This window comes from Emydura macquarii, unplaced genomic scaffold (genome assembly GCF_026122565.2).
Source record: "Emydura macquarii macquarii isolate MOO-44397 ecotype Brisbane River unplaced genomic scaffold, CSIRO-AGI_Emac_v2 contig_2473, whole genome shotgun sequence".
Taxonomy (NCBI): Eukaryota; Metazoa; Chordata; order Testudines; family Chelidae; genus Emydura; species Emydura macquarii.
Window position 1 is genome coordinate 13,709,953 of NW_027132610.1, and position 24,831 is coordinate 13,734,783.

General features: G+C 36.3%; 1 protein-coding gene across 4 annotated transcripts in view; it reads right to left on the reverse strand.

The window, feature by feature from the left end:
- Positions 1 to 2,203: 2,203 nt before the first annotated feature.
- Positions 2,204 to 24,831, reverse strand: part of DCLK1 (doublecortin like kinase 1) — a 310,392-nt gene continuing 287,764 nt past the window's right edge. For 3 of the 4 annotated variants that reach the window (XM_067562996.1, XM_067562994.1, XM_067562997.1), the window contains 2 exons: positions 20,916 to 21,029; positions 2,204 to 6,486 (listed from right to left, as the gene is read on the reverse strand). In XM_067562996.1, the coding sequence (XP_067419097.1) occupies positions 6,322 to 6,486; positions 20,916 to 21,029 (279 nt within the window). In that variant the 3' untranslated portion in view covers positions 2,204 to 6,321. Of the gene's footprint in view, positions 6,487 to 15,819; positions 15,894 to 20,915; positions 21,030 to 24,831 lie in introns of all 4 variants that reach the window. The other variant, XM_067562995.1, reaches the window with a different exon arrangement.

Here is a 24,831-nt window from a genome sequence, read left to right on the forward strand (position 1 = left end):
GTGAGGGCCTAATCCTGAGTACCCTTCACTCAAATAGTTTATAATGCACAATAAATATGACATGTCTCAAAGCACAATTTTTGTCAATTTATGACCCTAACATTGTCTAAATATATTTGTACATGAGTATTAATTTCTGTTATATATCTGCTTAAAAAGAAAACCCATACGGAAATATATTGATGTTGAGTATCTTTAAAGTCTGTTGTCTGACATTGTAAATATTCAATAGTCTATTGTGCAAATACTTGTTTAAATTGTTTTAAAGGTGTTGTGTATTTAAATAGATTAATTCCAAAGCCCAGCTCAGGCTACACTGTTTTGGAAAGGATGAACCTTCATCTTTCAGGGCATAAGCCAAGCACTAACGAGTGTTAGGAAGACATCTCCATTGTGGGTAAGTCATTCCATAACGTCTATTATTGCATTTCTTGTTCCTGTCTCTGAAGCATTTGGTACTGGTGAGAGAGGGTAGGGGACTGGGTAACCTCTGATCTGGCATGGCAATCCAAAGATGCTGAACATGGGCCGTTCAAGTATAAAAACAGATTTATAAACACATGTAAGGTCTTTTTGAAAATGTTGTTGTCCCAAATGGAGCTGGTATGGTTTAGAAATTGGATTTTTTTTTTAAATGTGCATTATGGAACTTTTTGAATACCTATTTTCCCCACTAGCCCACATGTAACACTATTGCTAATAGCATACATAGTTGAGGCCTGTGGTTTGGGAGCTAAAAGAACCAGGGTTCTAGCTCCATCTTCCAGTGTGTGTTTGTTTGATTCATATATTAACTGTACCCCTTGGCAAATGTAAATTTGTTTCACATTAGTGCCTGAGCAGTGAGGTTACCTGGTGTACATGGATTTATTACATTGACTGACTTCCCTGCATCTTTTAAAGTTTACTATGCAAATCCTATTCAATTTTTAAAAAGTCTTCTGATATCTTCCACAGTTCTGAACTCCTGAGGAGCCAGTTCTGATCTTACTATGATAAACTTGTTATTTAAGTGACAATGGGCCTGATTCTTCTGCTTACATCTGTTTTACATTGGCATAACTCCATTTTCTTCCATGGAGCAACTCCTAAATGTGAGACAAGACTCAAGTTGTATGAGTTTATATGCTACACAGAAGTTCTACATAATCCATATGCAGCATTTGATGTATTGAGTAACCAATGATATTGGTAATGGAAATTACACTTAATTCCCTGCAATTGCAGGGACCTTGGGTACTAGTGCATCTCAGTCCCTCACATTCTCTGCCTCTAGCACATAATAGTTTAGTATTCTGTGGGCTGTAATATTGTGGTCTAATTTTGGTTGTTGCGTTCAACCAAATGTGCAGTGGTGGTTGCCTGTTTTATTCAGGAAGTCAGACTATATGAGCTGTGAGGGAAGGGGGCATCCCTTCTGGCTTTAAACCCTATGACTCCATCACCATGCAGCAGGGAGAAAACACACTATTACTGTGTAGAAAACACCTATTACTTTTTTGTGGCAATAAAATTACTGGAACAGCCTCTTTCAATAACTAAGTTTTCTTACTGGTTTTCGAAGCACCCAAAAGTTTTGGACTGTCAACGTTATAAACCAGTACTGTAAAACTTCTGTGAAAATCAAGCCATTTTTGAATTACCCACACAAAAATGGCCTCAAGCAAGCTCCTTTATTTTGTACGTACTTCTAGAACATAAATGTCAAAAGGGCCAAACCGATTTCCCTCATATTTTAGGAGAAGAATCACTCTGGGCTGAGGAATCATGTGCCATATTTCTGCCTGAGGCATATTTTTATGATCAAACTAAAAAACCTTTGAGATTAGTAATTTATAATGGAAATCCTAACATAGCCTTATCCATGACAGTGCTAGCGGGCACTGCAATAATATTAGGAAAACTCTACCTGCCCATAATCTAAACTAAATACAGGGGATGCCATTTTCTAGTGTGTACCATAGGGCAGCAAACAACAGTGATTTAATGTACTTGACCTGTGGTCATATGGTAGCATTGTGACCCTCTGAGCCAATTTTTCTTTATAAATAAATAAATAAATGAAATATGCCTCAGAGGGTAAAGGATTGCAATTTAGCTCTTATTCATGGATACATTGCTTTCAATTTCAACAGTACCTGACAAGCTTTCTCAGTGCTACACACTATTGTATGTAAGCATCCACTGAATACAGAACCACCAAGCTTTTTGAGTAGTTTATTCAAAGGTTTGGCTTTGCTTACCGTAGTATGCACCACATTTAAATTAGATGAGGGCTACTGTAAAGCAATAACATCTTCAATGACTGGAGTCTCACTTTCCCCTAGGCTCTAACAGTCTGAAGCAAATTAACGTATTGGTTGATCATTAATGAGTAAACAGTTTCTGCTACAATGTGAAGAAAAAAAGTGTTCATTAATATGAACAGTTCTCATCTACAAAGATTTACACAATGCATGTAATGAGATCGCTTTTCCTTAACTAGTACGCTACCAAACTGAAAAGCTGATTCTTAGGACTCTCTTGAAATTACAATATTGTTTGTTTAGCAAAAAAGAAAGACAGTCTCAGTCACCTATGCCACCATTGTAAGCTCTATATTAAGTACTTAAAAAAATTCTGGAATCACTTGTGGAATTAATAAAATTTATAACTACGGACTTACACTGCATTAATGATACATATTATTCCTGTGATAAGTTAAACTAAAAATAAGATTAATTTGGTTATAGAAATTCCTTGAACACCACCACAAATTATTTTAAACTTGAAATTTTCCAAGAATTTTCTGAAAAATTAGCAAACACTGGCTAAAAAAGCAAAGCAATTTGGATACACCAATGTAATCAGCATGCCTTGTGCTTTTCTGTTAACCCTCTGAGTACAACTATAATATGCTGGATCTTTTTGTAGCTAAATGCTAATCAGATTATATCTGATGGGGTTGCTCATTTCTATTTTCACTTGATAAATCACATTCTACATTTAATCAGCACAATACTCAAAGTGCACAAGGATGGGAAGGGTACCATCACATATGAGTATTGCATTTACCATAAAGTTAGTTTACTGCAGGTAAACTCACCAGAAGAGACAGTCAGTTAGCAAAAGGCATAAAAAATAATGAAAAAGTGAGTGTTGCATTTATAGTCTGTAAATACAATGCATATTTTCTTTTATGTTTTATTTTAATGTTTAGCACCAATATGATGTGTAAAGTGAAGAGATTGTCATGGTTTACAGTAAAATGACTACTATGCTACATGCTCTCTCATATTAGATTTTTAAGTGTTCTCACATTAGAAACTGTCTGTTATCCCCGATCTGTTCAGTTTCCTTGACTAAAGTTTAAATATTCAAAGGGTCACACATTTTGGCCTCAGGTATACCCATGAACTTAGTGGCATTACAAAGGTGTAAGTAGAGGCAAAATGTGGCCTTCCATTTCTTTGGCAAACAAGCATCAACTATTAACTATATGAAACCTTCATTTTCTAATCCGGTGTGGAGCCCTCTCTTTTAAAACTGTTTAAATATTCAGGTAGCTTTTTTTGAAGGTGCGAAAAGACCCCATTCAATAATTTGGTGCACATTCTCTAAGAGGCCTAAAAATATAACTGTGAAATGTTCTAGGAGTTATGTCAGTAAAACATGAGCTAAAAATCAGAAACTTGTAAGGGGCTGGGGGGTGAGTGGAGATTTCAGGGGCTGGGATTATTTTCATATAGGTTTTATGTAGTACAATATACTGTAAGGATGGAGCCAAACATCTTATTTTAATGATAGCCCTGGAATCTAAAAGCAAAGGTGATAGGAAGATCTCATATGGATTTCAAATGATACTACACATTCATGAGATGAAGCATTTGTTTTATACCTGTTTTTTTCCCCCAACTCCTCTGTTTAATTAAAAGGAATGGACTTTTCCCTTTGAAACTGCCAACCTTTTGCTGATAGTCAATGAGTGTATGTTATTAATGGACACTTTTGTTTGCCATATATTTAATATTTGCATTGAGTCTCATCTGTTCTAAAGGGAAGGCTGTATTATAATGTGAAGGGCTATATTAAAAAAAACATTTTCAACTGCTGTAAATCAGCACTGACTTCAGGGGCGCTATACTGAGTTACACAAGTCCTGTGTAAAAGTACACACTGTAGTTGAAATCCTACCCACTATTCTGCCACAGTGGAGGACACTTATGTAATGCAATTGCTGTTGTACTGATGCCCAAGGGGATGACACCAAGACGATTCCATATCTACTGTGAAGCCTCTTTGTGCAAATATTCTTTAGGGGCAGTTGTGCAAGGTCATATGATCTGCCACTATATAGCTCTTCCGCCCTTCCCACCCATCTTAACAAAGGAGGCATAATAGCCAATAAGCACACTCCAAGCTCTGAATTTTAGTTGTGCTGTAGCTACTTATTCCCTCTTCCCATTACCCCCATGGAGTTCCCCAGAAACCTGCTGAGTTTCTCTGCTTGGGGCACAATTAATTTTGGACTTTAACAAGTGTTCTTCTGTTAATTATGCATGTAGTTACCAATAAAAGCCTCAATCTTGGAATCTGATTGAGACCCTTACACTTGGGCAACATCCCCCTAAAGTCAATGGGGCTATGCAGAGACATCGGGGGCCTTCACACACAATCAAACAGATGGATTGAAACCAAAGAACTCTCTCTGATGTTTTGCATCACTTGAATAAAAACTTACACTGGACACAAGGAGAGATGGGCACATTCAAAAGAGAGTAGAAAAGAGAAAGGAATGGCCCTCAACTACTGTATTTACACACGTGCTTTTGAGATTTCAGAAAAGATGGCACCTGGCTAATCCAGTGATTGATGCTTTATGAATGCAAATCAATAGTAGCATGGATCCGATAAGCCCCCCCTACTTTCAGAATTCCATGGTTTTCATTGGGAGTTCTGTGAACACAGCACAGACCGAAAATGTAGAACGAACATGTGAAATGTCAACATTCAGATTTTCTACTGAGGTCTTATATTTATTTATAATTTTGAAAATCAAATCTTGGAAGCATGGACTCTCTCACTTACCTAGTGCCACTTTTGTGTGAATATGGGACCATTTTCATTTAAGTGATCCTATTTGAAGCAAAAGTTTGTGAAGTATAACTTCTCTGTGAAATTGGATTTTCTTGTTACAATGATTAAATGAAATGCTAAAACACTGACTTAAGGTTTCACATCCTATATATGTGTTTCTCACACATACACCCCCCCCTGTATAAAATAGCACGGATACACTAGATGAATAGTTTTTAGTTTCTCCACTCTAAGACAAAACTCTCATTGATGTCAATGAGGACAGCAAGATTTCACCCAAAGGCTTTTCTTAAATGTTAACATGCCAAATATTTTCCTCAATTTATAAATACTATAGCTTTCCTTTAATGCTGGACTTCTCATCTCTCTCTTTTAAAAGAAATCACAATGTATCAATGAAAAAACAGGATTATGTTGAGAGGAGTATTCCCTCTTCAAAATCCCAATGTTGTAGAGAAACTAATTGCGTTTGTTTCTCTCCCCTATCTGTACATTGTTGTGTTTGTGGCAGGGGAAAGGTTTACAATTAGATCTTTACATACACAACATGATACAATGTGCCTTTAACCATTTCCCATGACTCTACAATTACTGCCACTAGCAGCCAAAAATGTGGAAGCAACAATTTTGATGGTATCACCACCTTAGGTAGATTGGTATGAGGCAGTCTTACCACATATTTCCCATTTATCCTGCATGGTGCCCACAAGTAATGGTCAGCTTTCCGTGGTAGAATACCATAGAAGTTTAGAATATGCTGCTCTAAAACAAGGTTTTTTAAAAGCCCCTATTTGCAACCCCTCAAATAGAGTAGCATTTGGATATTGTTTCAGGCAAAGCACCAGGAAAAAAACTAAGGAGGTGGGGGTATAAATCAATAAAGTCCTAGTATGAACCATCCAGGTTAAAGATTGTTATGCACTCAGAGGGTTAACATGTGCTAAAATTACAAACTGCAAGTCCTAGCATGACTGATGAAAACATTCATTGCTCTTATCTTAAAAAAATGCAAAATAGTCTTAACCCTTTGAGGATCATATTAGCAGCAAGTCACAATCTAGACAGAGCACAAGTATCATTTCAGTCAGTTAGGAAATTATTATTACAAAGATACTGTAAACACCCTTTTCTGTTCCATCATTAGAGCATTGGTGCTAGATAGATCAGATGTAACCTTTCCACACAGGTTTAGAGGATTTTCAGAATCTCAAAGGGTTAAGCCAAGACTTTGAGCAAAAGTGTTTATTAAAAGGGTGAGTTAGGTGAGCGAACAGTCTCGGATGAACTTGGTGAATAGTCTTCCGATTCAGAGTTGAGTTCAGGTGGAGCTTGCTGAGCCTTATAACGTCCCCTCACATCCTGGTTGCGTCTTCGTCGGAAAACCTGCCTCTCCTTATCAAGAGCGGTGGTCTGGCAGGGGCATAAAATGAGAATAAATGAAATTAGGCTGTGTGTGAAATGCAAAGCTAATGAAAAACATGCATTTGTATGTGGGTCTGCAAATACCAGGGATAATAAATGTTCAGGCCAAATTAAACCTGTGCTGTTTCAGTCAGTTTTGAAAGGTTTAGCCCACAACATAGCTAAACTTTTTAAAAAGTGCATTTCCCAAAATTTAAGAAGCAACGTGACATCAAGCATATACAGTACCATATATATGGATGCCATATGTTCAACTTCTGGATACTATTAATTTCATAGAGTAATAAATTCAGATTTCAAGCCACATACCAGCTGACCTTCCCCCTTCCTTCTCAAAGTATAAATCTATTCCTACATGCAAGGTATAGATATAGGGTTGTCTGTTCGATTTGACCTAATAAAGGTTGATATCCATTCACCAATGTTCAAAATCAGTGAGATTGTCTAACAAAGATGGATTGTGATGAAGTTGTCAGTTAAAAAAGAAAGGTAACAAAGAAAGAAGCTAACTCAGCTCTTTAAAACCTCCTCATGCTAAGTCAACTGAGGCTTTGCTGTTGGGAAGAACACTGATGAGCTCTTGTTGAATACGGCATTCAATCTGATTATCTTGCCCAGAAGGTAGTATAGACTAAACCCAAACTAAATAAAGATCACACTAATTTTATACAAAATGAATATTTTTTCCAAAAGTCTCTCAACTTAGTTGGCCAATTTTTCTCCCTCAATATATTTCCTGCTGCTGTTGAAGATTTATGTTGCAATAAGACTGACATCACTCATAGACAAGTTTCTTACTCAGCTTGATCCTGCTGGGAAGCCGATGAGATTTTTGCCATTGACTCCAATAGAGCCAGGATTTCACCCAAAACTTGAATATAAGATATTATTTTGTAGCCACTGAAATTACTGCGATGTTACAAATTCAACATTATGGTCTTGACTCAGGAAAGCACTTCAACACACATTGAACTGCTTTCCTAAATGGGAGTCTTTCATAAATCAGGGTCCATGACTTCACTGCAAGGGCAAAACGAAAAGATGGACTATTAATGAGAAAGCCTTTAAAATGTACCCAAATATCTGATCTCTAGCGGAGAGGCAAAGATAACTATAGAATATATGTAGAAACTGAATGGATTTAAGTTTTAAGTCTGATATATTAGAAAGTTTTTCCCTACCATAAGTGTCTCTCTTTAAATGAATGCAGCCAAGAGGTTATTCTGCTTCAAAGGGTTTATTGTTTTCTCTTGGGAGATGCATGACCATTTTTCCTCTTGAAAATTTACCAGTTATACTGTGAGCCTCATCAGAGAACAGAGATACATTTATAGCTAGAGTATTTTTGAGAACAAAATGAAAACTAAATCCATCACAGTAGTGCAGAATAGCATTATAGCAATCCACGCTCTAAAATAATGAAATCAAAGTTAAAAAATGATGTAATAAAGACAGAAAGATGGATAGAGTACAGTGCTACTGTAGCACATGGATTTAGTTAGGCTGAATTGCTGAACTATTATTTTTATATCAAACACCTATAAAGCACTATTACATATAGGTAAAAATAATTAACTTTGGGAAGTTCATCCTTGTATTTTAAATAATAACTGTCATAAAATACAACACTCATGATATGCTGAAGATTTCTTTGTTTACTACTAATCTTTTGGATAAGAAATTTAATTAGTATTTTTCAATATCTTATACATTTCTTAGCCTCAAACCAACTGGATTTATGATTATGTTTTCAAGTGAAATAGAAGAATATCTAGATCATTTACACACAGTGAATATACTGCGTACAGTATATAATGCTGCATGAAAATTGAAAAATGGCATATATTATCATTCTATGACACAAAGATTTCCATTTATAAGACATTTTTGTGCTTACAGGATATAGGAGTTTATTTAAAGGTTATAGCACATCACGTCATCCCACAATTAATCCTGAAGTAATAGATGCTCTTCTCTTGGAGAGTTAAACATTTCTGGTTAAAAAAAGTCTTCTAATAAATTAAATGTTAATAATCATTCTTTAAAATTTGATGCAAATGAGCAGGATTTTTATTATTATCTTATTATTAATTATTTCAAATAATTATTAAATCTGAAATATGGAATATGTTACAGAAAAAAAAGCAAATTCTCTTGAATAAAACTCACTAGTTTATTTTGAAATATAATTCAATGTTATTGTCTTTTAATAAAGAACAAAATTATAAACCACCTAAAAATGTTCTGCCCATCAGATACCTGAGCATCATGACATTTATTGTGTTTAAAGTCATCTTAGTGTATAAAGGAAAATCCAACAGATTACTCCATTGTCATTCTTGAGGGAACTTTGGGGGCCATTTTATTTAAAATACACACATGCATTCACTGGAGCTTTTAGTTTCATAGGATCAAACATTCAGAGGTGTAAAAAAACTAGTATGTCACATAGTCCAACCCCCTACTAATTTAGGATTATTCCCTAGACTACATTTTTAGCATTGTGTCCAGTCCAACATTTCACTGTTGGAAAGTTTTTCCTGATACTCAGCCCAAATTCTCCCTTGAATTTCATCTAATTGCTTCTAATTTATAAGGACTTGTTTGTAGCCTTGTGGCATTATGTGTTTTCACTCCCTATTGGAGAGACACCAAGAATCTTTTTACCCACCCAAAAGGGTCATTAGAGAAATTTATAAGGTGAAAAAGGATAAGCAGGGGGAATCCTTATCAATATACAGTTGAAGTGAAAATACAACACAAAATATTTCATTCTCCAACCTTTCACATGTTGTAATTATAATATGGACTGTCTCTGATTCTCTCAATGGATTCAATCTTGAGAGGTGCTGAGTATTCCCAACTCCCACTGAAGTCACAGGATTGGGTCAATGCTCCCCTATGTGTAGATCATGTACTTTGAAATTATGGTTTTTATAACATAAAGTCTCATTAAAATGCATTCTGCAGAAATTTTAATTTTCATTCAATGTATAGATTCATATTCATAGATTCCAAGGCCAGAAGGGACCGTTGTAATCATCTACTCTGACTTCCTATGTAATACAAGCCATAGAACTCTCACAAAATAATTCTTATAGCATATCTTTTAGAAAAACATCCAATCTTCATTTAAAAATTCTCCGTAATGGAAAATCCCCTACGACGCTTGGTAAGTTTTTCCAGTGTTTAATTACTCTGTCAAAAATGATGTTTTATTTATGAGGCCACAATTATCTCTCTCCTCTAAGGAAGTTCAGAATGCAACAGATAATTCTGTGGAATGTGGGGAAATGATGGTGGTGTACATTGTAGAAATAAAAGAATGCATGTTTTACAAATAATATGTTCACTTATTGTACATTGTCTCAAATAGGGACATATTCTAAAAAGTTAATTTGTGATAAAAATCAGCAACCTATTTTGTAACAAAGACCTCTTAAATATGCTGCGTTGGTGCTCAGCAAATACAGTACTGCTTTAACAGATTTATTATTTCATCTGCTCTTCAGCTGGAAGGTTTGCGGGTGTATGAGCTGGTCCATTATGGATTTACATTAATCTACTATTTTAATAAATAATAAGAGGACCTGAAGTGCATTTATGCCTGCCAAGGTTGCCACATTTTGGAACTTTTTTCTCAGCTTGTGGTGAGAGTGTGAGAACTTTGAGGACCAGACTACATTGGTGGTAACCAAATGAAACTATAGCTTATTTACTTAAGATAAGTAGATGTTCTCTTACAAGCCATCCAAGGAAATGTAGAGCTACTTATCCAATTGCAGGTAAATGGATTGCCTTCAATAATTTGGTGCTGATGGGTCTGAAGCATCCTTCATTAAGCACTAATGTATTTTGTATCAACATTTAATACTCCTGACACCCAGTACCAAATGGTCAACAATCTATTTTTGTGAATAAAAATTATGTATTTTGAAGCAACAGAGACGTATTTTATAGTCATTGTTCCTGTCATCCTAATATGGGACATTTATCATTTCTCTAAGATTTTATCATGTGTAGTATCTTTTTCATGATCTCTAATTGGTGATGTTGCAGCAGTCCTGAACCTCACACAGTTTTTCTCCATGGCAAATGTTAAACATGGTGTGTCTGGATAGGCACTCACAACTATATCTGCTTTGAAATATGTGCTGGATTTGCAGTGGGAAGAAACCATTTTAGCTGTTAAGTCATATTTTCTGTCAGGTCAGTAATTACTGGATTTAAGTAACTGTATTTTATAAATGTGAACAGTGACTGTTTTTCTTTTTGCTTCTCTTAATTTATTGCTAGCCACCAAAAAAAAATCTTCATTTCATTAATAAAAGAACATTATTGTGCATTTTGCCTCTTAGTCCATCCATTATTCATACCACCAAGGAGACTGAACTGGAGATGCAGCTGTTCACGCATTAATTTAAGAAACTCTTTCCTTCTCTCACTGTCCATCTGCAGGGAAATATTTGCAATTTGCTTGCCATTTTGGAGATGTTTTGTTAGCACGTGGAATTAAATTGACATATCTATTTAAATGTTGACATTTTCCTCCTGTTTTATTATTTTAAAAATATATATTTAGATGTTCCCTGATGGGTAATTTTATTCTACTTTCATAAGGTTCTGGTTGGTGACCTCAATATGTTGCGATGTGTTACATTAGATTTCCTGATGGTAAAAATGACCATTAATGCAGCAATCGTAGCAGCTTTAGTGTCAGGGCAAAAGGTCTTGCATTTGTTTCTTCATTGGCTTCTCTGGTATATACACAACCTCTCCCACCCCTCCTCCCCACAACCCCCCACAAATCCCTCCCCCAGTTTCATTTATGCTTCATACTGTACTGGCAAATAAAAAAAGACTAGTATAGAACATGTATGACCATTGGATTCAAAATTCTGTATTTCAGCTTATGTATATTATTGAACATCCCTGTTCTTAGGGATATGACTTCTCAGCTGGTTTAAATTACATGTGTATGAAACTTGGTTCCAAACTGTTTGCATGGATGCAATTTTATTTATAGTTTGTAAATCAGTTGTGGTTTTCTTAATTACAGAGCCGCAAGAGAGATTTTAAATGACTTAAGATGCTTGTCTGTTTTTTTACCAGGGTCAAATTTACAGAGGGGCTTCATTTTTTGAAAAAAGTACATTTTACAAATAAAGTGTGATTGCCCACCACCCTGCCCCTTATGCAGTCATTTATATCTGTACAAAGTGAGTATAACATAGAAATACAGTATTTTGATTTTCTAGCAATTTGGACAGATGTAAATGACTGTGCTAGATGCAATGGGGAATTAGGTCCAGGGTGGATAGGGTGGTTGCTTTGGAATTTGAAATGAGTTATCCAGCTTGAAAAAAATTCAGCTACTTTGAGCATCATATTTTTAAAAGTCAATGATTACATGGATTCAGTGTTGCTAGGATGCTACAGCTTCATTACAAATCAATGGATAAGCCCAGTGCAGTGGCCACTGTCATTACATGATATTTTTTATGACTTTCCCAAACATTTTCTTAATTTCATATTAGCTCCATTAAAGTTTATAGAATGTCAATGGACACATCACAAACCAGATATACTACCATTAAAAACAAAGTTACTCTAGGTATGTCTGTTCTAGTGTATTAATATTCTCACTTCAACTCTCAACAGCCAGAAGATTCAAACAACACTATCAACAATAGGTTAAAAGAATGTTTAGACTCAGACATAAAGCTGCAAGCGTAAGGAAATTCAAAAGCAAAGCAAACATTGACTGTCTCTTGCTAAATTATGCAAAATACTGATGTCAAAATGGGTTTCCATCCTGGGGCTCAAGTAATGTATGTGGTCTTACATACTTACACACTGCACTTGTGCAATACTTAGACACAGTGGCATCATCGCCTCTTAATATTCTGACTTAAATCCATAAAGATCGGCAAACTCACAAAACACTCTCAGGTTGTTAAGATCCTCAATTAAATAGACCCTAAAGAAAGATTCTTATGAGAGGGCAAGAAACCTGTCAGGATTTTTGGTTTGTGTGTTTTTGCCAATGAACATCCAATAGTGGATAACTTGCAAGAAATGTACATTTTATTTTTGGCTCTTTACAAAAGGAGCTCACTGAAGAACACAGAGTGCTGCTGTAAAACACATCTCTGCATAAAGAGCACTGTAGGTGTTCACTGATTTGCTCTGCCGGAGTGCTCATCTATAATTGTGGAGAAAGGAAAGTGAGTGTCATTGGGAGCACATTTCCTACAATGATATATGCAGCTTTTATAACGTATATCACTTTTGGGGCATAAACAATTTACATGATCTAGCATTATTTTTATTTAGGCTTCTTTTACTGAACTGGTTTATCATATTTTGTCTGTTATTTGTATACACAAAACACTGTCCAATACTTTCCAGTCATTATGCACAATATCTGCTGCAATTGTTACTTCAAGAAAATATTTTTAAGTGTACTACTTCATCTCAATGTGAAAATATTTTCAGGAAACAAAGCTATCACATTTAAAATACTGCAGGTGCTTTTTGTGGCACACAGGAAGAATAGCATGCTCCGAGGGTGCAAAGTTAGCGTTCAAAAAAGCAGAATTAGGAATCTTGTGCACATTAGGGAGAGATACATTTAGGCTACAGTAAGGAAATGGTTTTCTAGTTAGTTGAAAGAGCAAATGTCATTTTTGGAGGAGAATGCGAGAAACTAGAGAATCAAATAAGAAAATGAGCTGTGGGTTAGAGAAGAAATCAAAAGCCCAAACAATGAAAGAACATGTGAGCATTAAATCTCTCTTTGGACCTGCCTTCATACATGGACCATATTTGTGATCACAGATGAGTTTTCAAGGCTTGTGGCAAATCAACTATTGTATAAAACAGCGAAGGGATGAACCCTGTATATATTATCTTTAAGAGCTTGCAAAGTTTTCTGAATAGTGTAAACAATTACTAAGGGGAAATATTTTTACTCTTTATACTAAAATGTTGGTCACTACAATGGTTATTTGAATGCTCCTGTTTCTCTGGAGATGAAAGACAAAGCATTTACAACCAATACAGATAATATGTGTTAGTTCTGGGTCTATCAGGTATTATAACATTTCCTAATTAAGCCTATAACATCTATGAGTTTTTAGCACCACTTTCCCAATTTGGTTTTACACACTGGGTGCACTGTTTAGAACAGCACTAATTATAAATATTGTTACTGCCCCCAGCAGGAAAACAGCAGTTTATGTATGAATAAGAGAGATTATCTCCCGTCTGCTCCAGTCCATTATTCAAGGATATGTCACTTTGTATGCTGATGGAAGCCATTACTAGCATTTTAGTCAAATGGCCTTTTTTATATTATTTATTTATTTACCTATTTGCTGGATTGGCGTCTTCCCCAAACCCTCAGATATATGGTTTGTTTCAAAACCTGGGCTATGTATTTAAACTGAGTCAAGGCCAGTCTGACATTAGAAACATTTCACTATTTTATCACAACTTTCTCTTTCTAGAGGTTTACTCTCTCTAATGTTGGGTGGAGACTTTTTTATTTAAATAGAGACCTACATGACAAACAGAAACAGTAATTCTGTCTTTCCTATAAAAGAAAAAAATAGTAAAGTGAAAGAACTGTGCAAGCATATCACAGATAGTGATGCTAGTCAGAACAAAACATTTTTAGCCCGTTGACAAAGTTTGATTTGATTCATAATACAATCTTTCCTCAATGAGCAAAATGAAAAAGTTATGATAAAACCTTTCTATCTTACACTTTGCTAAATCTCTCTTTTATAATCCACAGAACACACCAGTTATTCCCTCCATTTCTCAATAAAGAGAAAGAGCAAATGCTATAGTAAGGTCTCACTAAATTATTATTTTTTATAAAATATACATTTTATTTGCTAGTGTACTCTGAAGCATTATGTTAGTTGCGAAAATAAATGAATGAAGCACACTATGTGATTTATGGAAGTTGCAATAAGTTTTCCAGTTATAAGAATGAATTAGCAAAATTTGAGCACTTGTATTGAAACGATTTCTTAGTTAATCATGACCAGCATCTATATGGTGTACCTGGGCTACCTTTTCACTTCTCGTCTGAATGGTACATCAAGGAGGAAGAGCTGTTTTTTCCCTACATGTCAATTTCAAAATCCACTGAATTTTCATAGGCAAATTTTTGGTGTGTTTGGGGGACTGCTATCTTTTGTGGAAACTATGCTGTAGTCTGATCCATGCAATCAGTGAAATGACATGAGGGACAGATTTCTACATTATTGTAAACATTACCATTTTGCTAATGATGATAATTTGTAGAATTGTTCCATACACAGCACAGGCCTTCCCCCTCCCCCGCAATGATCAGCAATTCTCTGGGCTTGCACAACCACAGTGTTAGGAAAAATATTCACTAGGGACTCATTTGATCTTTCCAGCTATCACAAATCAAACCCTGTGAGCAATAAGGGGACAATAGCCAGCAAATAACACTTGATGAAAGTACCAGGGACACCTGACTGATTGTGGAGGTGTGGGCCTAACATCAGCTATTAGCAGAATCCCTCCTTTCACCCACTTGAAAATAACCACCACAGCCAAGGTCCCATTTGATCACACAGGCCAAGTCAGCTAATAATAATCAAATTACGCAATATAGGAAATTATTAAAAATGGATTCATGCAATATTGTTAAAAAAAATAAAAAACTACAAGGGGTTTTAAAAAGAAAAAGATAACAAAAATGTGCGTAGTTAGAAAACACAAGCTTACCAGCATATACAATGCATTATATTTTAGTCAACTTGGGAGAGCTTTTAAGTACTATGTTAGATAAATGCATTGTCCAATCTAAGGTAAGGATTGTGTTCAGTGGGTTAAAAATGACAGTATATAGTTCCACATCTCATACAGAATAGAAAAAAATATGCTGAGATCTTGTTGCTGTTCCATGTGTTTAAAAACAGAAGTGCACAGGAAGCAGATGCCTTAACCAGCAATGGGCGGGGGGAGGTAGAGAGAGAAATTGCTGCAGCATATCCAGTAGATTTTCTATATACACTGTCCTTTTAACTATAAGGAAAATTGATACTGAGCATGTGCAATGAAGAGAAAGCTGGCAATGTCAGTGTGAATAATGGGTGAAGAAAGGGAATGAGGGGGTGTGGCATCTCAATCAAGATTAAAATGAAACTGATAAAGCAGCATATGGACCGGATAACAAATCAAAAAGCATGTTTATCCACTGAAGGAACTGGTTAATGGAGACTGCCAGCACGTTGCCATGGAAACACTGACTGTTGGAGCTGCACCATCTCATACCTTATCCAATACATTCCTGGTTGTTGGTAGTAGTCCAAAGACCCTGATCTCTTGATGGTAAACCCGTGGTCCAGCTGAGCAGAGAGAAATGGGGCAACTCAGTGGATCGACATTATGCTAAAGAATTAAAACTCCAGACCAAGCTGTTTCTTATTTAGTGCATATTTACTGTTTTCAGTTTCACAAGGCACTTATCTAACATCCTGAATCTATGCACTGGAGACAAAAAGTAAGAAAAGGAATAAAAGAAAAAAAGAAACTAGCCCTAGCTTCTACCTTGTTATATTAGAAGCCATTTTATTTAAACTGAAATGGAGTTTGCTAAATAGATTACTTAATGCATTATGCATTCATTTAAAAATCTAACAAATATCCTGTTATCTCCAAAGATAGAAGTGCCACTTTAAGTTGCACATAACGATAATGAAAAATTTTCTTCTGCAATTAAACTGAGGGGTTTTAAAAAAATTTAAAACGCACTGCTAGCCATCATAAGCAGCAGGCTACACAAACTACATGAGGCTTAAATTAGACTACTTCATAATCATGGAATGTGTAAAGATGAAAAGAATCAGGTTTTGATACCCCATCAATCCTGGTAATTCTGGTTTGTTTTTTTGTTTTCTAAATGTTAGCCTTGCAGAGCAGAATTTCTCAGGCTCATGAACAGCACCGCATTGTTAATCATTTCACCTTAAATCTTAGGCTTAAAAAGATAACAGTAGAAAGCTGTGATGTAAAATATTCACTAAATTGCATCAATTAAAGTCAAAATGGAAAATGAACTTAATATTGTGTAAAAAAAATCCAGTAAAGCATGTGCTTAAAAATATAACTAAGTTATATATATTGTTCTAAATTGAGTTTATCATTAGCAGTGAAATATGCACAGAAAAGAAAGATGTGTTATTTACTCTAACCATTCTACACTGCACTAACTTGTGGTTGGGACAGTCTTTAACAGAGGATTAGATACAATTTTAGGGGGAAAAAATCTTGAGAGAGACTCTGCACAGTTTAATCTGAAGAATTTGATAACTTTCACATTTTACCTTACGAAAGGAAAGGCCATTTTGTGTTTCATTAAGACTGTGGCATATTGGTGCAATACTCAGGACAGTTGCTAATTCTAAAGAGAGAAAGGCCTTTCAACATGTCTCTAGGTTGCAGCTATGTAAACTATATTTAGCATTTAACTGTAAATTTAACTTACACTTTTAATACAGACATAAAGAGAAAGATTTAATAATTTATTCTGTTTTGTTAAATCAATGCACATTTCATCTTATATAGAATTATTTAAAGGACACTTCCTGTTCAAAAGATGAGGACCTTGCACCTATATTTCATTTTTCATTGAGCTTCAGTAGATTAGTCTACTATTGCCATCTGCTGGCACCCTTTTATACTAAATATCAAGTACACAAAAGACAAGGTGTTTTAAGACTAGAATAAAAAGTATTGTACTAAAATATTATAACTATCTGAACACTGTTACAAGTGTTTTAGGAGGGGATTTATTCTTTGAATTTTAAAATGTTACATCTAGCTAAGCAGAATTCAAACAACATTTTAATTACCATGGAGAATATAGGCTAGGAAAAACAGGTTATAAATAATAATTATAGCACAAGAAATATGAAGTGACATTTACGTCATAGGTTCTTCCTCAAACCAAACAAAACTAATAGACTAAAGCTGTTTTCTCTTCCCCGCAGCCTAAGAAAAGCCCACTGTTAAAATGTCACTTTTCATTTTATTTTATAATCATTAGAATGCATTTTTAATATCTCACTCCCTCCTTCTCCCCCACCCCATGATAAAGCAGCACCAATTTGGTTTCCATAGATGACAGAGGCCATCTGCGATAGGCAGAATGCTGCAGACAGAAGAATTGGTTACCATCTCTAGACACATTGGCAGACCATCAGCTGTCAGAACAGCTTTTTTCTTTCTTTATGCTACATGGTTCCCGTGAGCCTCAAGCTTGGATTTACTCCCATAGCCAAGCCAGAGACCTCACACAACCTTAACATAATGTTATCATTATGTCTTAATAATGCCAAAAAAACAAGCACAAAAGTGACAACATACAAGCAAAGCTTTAACGTTCCAGACATGAACACAAATTGAACTATGCTCATTTAATAGAATGTATTACAATACATCTTTGAACATTAAAGCATTTTTAAAAATTGATTTCTACGTCCTCTTGAATATTTCAGACAGAAAGAGTGTCATTGCAAACCCATAGGGTTGTGACAGAGTATTGTTTAAAAAAAGAAACCTCTTTCAGAACATCTGTTTTTATTTGAGAAATAATTACCAGCTCTCTTCTTTAGTGGCTGGAGACATTATAACTAAACAGTCAAGTCATAATTTAAAATATTCAAAGGAAAGGGTGTGACGACATCCTTGGAGAATTCAACAAGAAATTCTAGTGCTAAACTTTAAACAGATTATTTAATAAATGCTTGCTTTAAACATGCATTTTACATTTTTTAGTGAAATGTTAGATTTATATACAAGAAAAATACTGTCATGGGATGTCAAATTAAATATTTTGATCATATCTGCTTTAGGGCCCTAATTCTACAAATACTTATGAACATGATTAACTTTATGATAGTAGTAAAGTATAAGCATGTGTGTAAGTGTTTGTAGAATTGGAACCTGGATGAGCTGATACTACTCTTACTGGGAATTATATAACCAAAGCAAATGTATGCCTCAGCAAAAGCGGTCAGTACAATATATTTAGATATTACTGAAGAAATCAACAGCCTACTAAAAGTGTATATATACACTAAGTGTAAAATACACCTGCATATACTCTCACCTAATAATATAAACAAACTAGGGGTGCAATTCGCCCCAGCTCAGCTGACCTGCACAAATCTTTATTAACTTAAGCCCCACATTAAAAGTTTAATTGATGCATAGAGCCCTTTGTGGGATTCCCATATAGTGGTGAGTTTTACCAAAAGGGCATATGTATAATAAAGAATATAACTATGAAGTTGAATTGAGAACTAAATACAGTATATTAGCTATCCCTTTACATAAGCCACAGTATACACAACTATATGCACCATAAAAAAGATTTTTTTTTTTAAAGGGTCAAGATATACGTATTGTACAGTTTTAGTGCTGAACAGTATGTTACAGCATCTGGAGAGTATATACTTTGTAATTATAAACATAGAACAGCTTTAGTTAATAAGCCTTATATCGGTATTATCTGGCACTGGATAGGTAAAAAAGGAGATTCCCGAAAGTAAAATTTTAATGACTATCCCATGCCAAACTTGTATTAAATTTGTTTTTGAATGCAGGCAGAGTGGTTAAAGGTTTTTATTCTTTTGCTTTTGGTTTGCTTTACTCTATTTGTTAAGATGCGTAGAATGCATGGTATATAGAAGGTTTTTGATATTTAAATCAGCATTAGCCAGCCTGCCTTAAAATTTATGCATGCACTACAGATGTTCGTGCTTCCCCAATTTTAGGAAAGTTACTGAAAAAAGTTAGTTAAACACTTTCTGGATTTAATAACAATATTTTCAAAATAGTGCTAGTTTAGAGGCAGAACTCCAGAATACCAAGGTGTGGTATCCACTCAGGAGGATGCTCATTAAATATACTTATTTAAATTCCAGCACATTATCAAATTCTGTGAGGTTTTTTTTTGTTTTATTTATTTCTATGATGTATAATGTTTGTCAATGGAAAGAGTCCCTTCATCAATGGCTTTTCCATTATTAAAATGTCAAACTGCTGTAAACATTCCATTTCCAGACCAACTGGGACAAATAAAAATACTTTAAAAAATAAAAGAATTAAGGAGGCGAGGGATGGAAGAGGATAGGGGAAGCATCGTTTCTAGCTTTTAAGCTTTGTAAACACTTGCAAGGAGGATTTGAGCAGTACTTCTCATGGACAAGCGTGCTGGCAGTCCATATGAAAAGAACACAGTTTGAACCAGGCTGTTCAGAACATACCTGCATTTCATATGAGCAATGGTTACAAAGTATGTGATGTTTTATTTGTGGGAGAGTTACTGTGGTATTATTGCTTGAAAATGAAAATAAAAAATGCTGACTGTATGTTAGCTGATGGCATAGGAAGTTGAAAATCTAGAAAAAACATGAGGGACAATTTGTTTCTGTGTTGAGGTAGTTTTTATTTAAAAAAAATAATAAAGAAAAATGTGAGCAAGGCACAGCTTGAAATGTTAAATACTTAGTAACTTCTGAGAAAGTATCCATTTTGCTGCACAAACAGTTCACACCTGTGAGCCAGATTGTGCCTGTTGAGTTGAGTTTATTTCATGCTGATTTAACTCACCATTGGAGGGGCCGAGCTGAGAAACATGAAAGTGGAAACAGTACGAAACAGTGTACACGTGCAGTCACACCATCTGCAATTTATGGAAGCTGGGAACAAACACTGAGTAATTTGATATGGGAATGGTTATGTTCAATGTGTCACTGATTTTTTGGTGATTTTATCTGGAGAATTAACATTACCATGAGTAATAAAAAAAGAAAGAAAGCTTTAAAACACAGGCAGATGTATTAAAAAGAAGTAAAGGATGTGATTGTGGATAAAACAGTTACTGTTTAATGGTACTAGCATAAATAATTAAATAAAATTCTGAATATCGTGTGTGAATGTGTGTGTAAGTGAGAGAGAGAGAGAGATAAACATGTTCATCTTGGAGGAAAAATACAAATTTGCATGAGGCATATTGTATTGCATGTGCCTATAAAATTTAGCTGGGCTTGGTTGAGATGGTCTCACAAGCTTCACTACTTTTGGACCTGGAATATCTAGATTGTAATTATAGTATGAAGTACAACTAAATCTCTACCCGACTTAATCTCTGCCTGGAGGTATGCAGCTAGCAAATTGTGTGTAGTGTGGTATGCAACCCTCTTGCATAGCTGCCTCTGAAATGGTTAAACTAGTTTGAACTACAAGGTCAGCACTTTACAGTAAGTAGCAAGACCTTGCTGTCTTTTGGTGGCATCTTCTGACCATAGACTGTTTTGAGGGCACTTTTTAAAATATTATAGCTGTGTATTTCAGATGCTTACTGTTATGACAGAAACTCCAGCTGCTGTGCTGTTGGGTTTAGGTCCTGTATTGAAATGCTTCTTTATCTTCCCAGCTACTGAAAGCTGATGCTCATTCTCTGGAAGGCCATCATCCTGCAAAAAAATAAACAAAAGTTTACAGAGAAAATATAAAATAAGGGAGAACGTTCTTCTTGCAGGATTGTGAGGTGATTCTGGAGATACCTGCAGATGTAAAAAGTTTAACAAAAAAGTTTGTCATGAGATATGTTTAATTCAATGTCATCTTCTCCATGAATCTATCTAAGGTATTTTTAAGGAACCTTGTTATCACGGAACAGACCCATTTCTCTTCTGAGCGTTACCTAACAGCTCTCTTTCAAACTTCTAAAAATGTTCACATTTCTTCACTGCCAGTTTACAGTAATTTGTTAGGTCCATAAGATGTGACAGTAAGTGGACCTCAGATTGATCCTTTGTTCTGTTAACATATTTTAATCAACGAAAAGTGAAGACAACCATAGTAGTTAATAGATCATTGGAGTTAAAAAGAGAAGTCCAGTTCCTCTGGTGGACATCAAGGAAATTGTCCTTGTGAGAGACTGTGTGCGCTCCAGGTTCTCTGAAAAGCCCCGTGGAATTCCATTTTGAGAGAGGTGAGATTTGGTTTAATACAATTTTATGTTTTAACAAAGGGGAAAAAAGTGCTCAAACTACACGCGGACTATTACGGAGTCTCAGGGGTCTGGTCTATGACGCAGCCTGCAATCAGTCTCTTGGGAATGACCCCTTAGTGGGCCAGGCCCTCCGGACCCACACAGTTCCAAATGGGGTAGGCCTGTGGCCTCTAAGTCCTGGCTTTTGGCACCAACGATCCCTGTCTGTCTCCATGGCTCCCTGCAACGAATCCAGCCAAGCCAGAGTCCTGTGGGAGGTTCGTATGGTGCCCCCTCAGGGTGCAATGCTCTCAGGGAGAACTTACAGTGAAAAAGGCAGCCTTTCCAAACAAGGTAACCATTTATTAAACACCTGGCACACAGAGTTTTAGAGTGTTTAGGTTAGCACAGAGAGGCAGAATTACGGCTTAGCCCATGCCAAGCCAGCACCATGATGAGCCAGCCAAGCTGTAATGGATTCCATCTCTGGCTCCACCCCCATCTCCTCTTTGTCTCCCTGGGTCTGGGCTCCTGAGTCCCTCTAGAAAGGACCGCCCTTCTTCCAGTAACCTGACACCTTCTTCTCCAGCTCAGTTCACAAGTCCTGCCTGCTGGGGTTTGCTGCTGTTAGCTGTTGATGGTTCAGGGGTGTCTCTTTGTCTTGCTGGATGCTCTGTTGATTTGGACTTGGTTTGAGACAGTTCTCTAATGACCCAGACCTTCCACCCAGCAACACCCATACCTCATGCCTCCTACGTTCTTTTAGCAGGTGTCAATTTTTTTTTACAATGCAAAGTAAAGAGGGAAACTGAGGCACACATAGGTGTCATAAAAATGTTCCAGAAAATTATCACTTCATCACAGTGGGGAATGCATTTTTAAAGTTCACAAGGCCTGATCCAAGCATAACCAGTGGTATTCACTAAATACTAACTTGGGAGGAGACACTTTATAAAGTCCAGAAGGAGACTTCCCTGGCCAATTCCAATGACTTCAGACCCAGCCATGGGATAAATCCCATAAAATGGATGGATGCCTGATTGATGGCTGCTGTTACAATCAGGGATTCTGATATTATCACATTTAGACTCTGGTTAAAGCGACCCACCCCTGAGAGCTTCAGTCTCCACTCAGGGAAGTCCCTGACCTCAGTGGGAGCCTACGATTCCTCCCATGCACTATACAATACCTTGGTGCTGGGGGGGACACAGGAGTAGAGAAACATGGGCCCCAGCCAAGAAAAACAGATAATGTTTGAGTCAGTTATGGCCTTGTCTTCGCTCAAAAAGCATGTTATTAACTTGAGTTAAAACCTTAGTGAAGACAAGGCAGTTTGCAGTTTTCATATAAATTAGCAGTTCAAGTGAAAGACCAAATTAAATACACACCTTTTTTTAAGGGAGTGAGGACAAGGCCTTTGTAACTGACCCAAAAAGTGGTGCCAGATAGGTCACTTGAGGAGCAGTGCCCAGAAGAGGTACCTTGGCAAAGCCTATCTGCCATCATATTATGCAGGGTAGCTGAGAACAGTGAATTTGGGTCACACAAAATGAGTGGTCTGCAGAACTACTACTGTGCAGGACTATTTTGTAATCCAGTTCCCACCTGCTGCCACAATTACAGCAGCAGGTCCTTCAGGATCCCAGTCCCGCTGCAGGCCTCTACACTAGTCCCACGCAGGGTTCTACTTTGCATCTGTAGCTATCAACCATCCAATCAGAGACTCAAACTAAGCATTTTATCACCATAAGTACAACACATGGAAATAACAGATCAAGATCAGAACATTAAATGAGCGTTCTTCTGTCTCTATAGCAATTCTGAGATCACTTTGTACATTACACAGTTGCTGCAGTAAATCATGGGCTTTGTGAGCATATGGGAAGAAAGTGAGTTTGGGCTTGTAGTTTGTGGCTCTGGTTTTCAAATATTTCTCACTCACCTCTTAATAACTGACAGAATATGGTCAAATGCACAGCTTTAAAAAATACAGTAGTTGATTATTGTCTAGCAGAAGGGAAGCCTGGCTCAGTGGCATATGACCTCTAAAATAACCTGTATTCCTCTGATCTGGCCTTTCCCAGAAGAAAACCAGTCTATAAAATGAACTCTTTCCTCTTCTTCACTGGGGAAAAAAGTCCCAGAGCAACTCTTTGCCTGGTTTATTGAATCCCCAAAACTTACATCTCATTTTTCAAAGGACTGAATCACCACAGTCCTGATGACTAGTGTAATACTTTCTCTATCAGGGAAACCTACATCCACAGCTCCAGAGATGACATTCCAGAACTGCATAATATAGGGTCCTTTTTTTGAGCCACAATGTGCTCAAACTGTGGCAAAGTTATAAGGTATTAATTAATCTGTTACTGCAACACTTTCTAACTACTATTGCTGCTACTTGATGTTTGTTTTATAAAAAAAACTGGTGTTCAGGCTCCAAACTGGAATCACTTCTTCCAACACTAAAAAATAGACACACATCTCGGGTGAAACATGGCAGCTGTTTAATAGCAAACAGCAGTGCTATACAACAGTTTATGAAAGGAAGTGAAGAATATCATTCCCACAGGAAACTGCAGAAGGAATTGGATGAAGGCTAAATGCTCCAAATAGGAATTAGGTCAAGATACTGTAAATGTCAACCTCCCTCTCCCCCCCAAGAGGGTCCTCACTAAGGAGTGTTCCAGTCTATGCTTTAACTATTATATATACACACTTCTTCCCATAAGTTGTCCTGACCTTGATATTGCATTTCATCTATAGTACTAGTCACAAATCTGTCAAGAGTGACTGGTGATTTTGGATGTTCAACTCAAAACACCTTAAAGGGACCGAGTTTTAGAAAATGCCGAGCATTCTCTGAAAAATAGGCACGCAAAAACTGAAACACCTAAAATCACTTGTCACTCCTGAAGACCTTGACTTAGGATTTACAACCTACTACTTAATGCACAATTGTTGACTGTCATACCTGTTTAATTTGGATTGTCCTGCATACACAGTTAGCTGCTTGGGACATTTAGATTTTCATATCAGGCTCTAACAGAGTACCTGCTTTGGTTTTTATTTAAATAAGAAAAAAGAGCCAGACAGAGGCTGTTGGTGTCACACCTGTATATAATAATTATCAAGAACATTGCTTGGATATTTGCATTGAACTACACGCCAGGACATGTAAAGACCCAGAGGAAAAGAAATTGAACTAAAAAGCCTAAGCAAGGCTCAGGATTGCCAGACTCGTACTGTCCTGAAGCACTCAGATCCACGTCACAAGATGG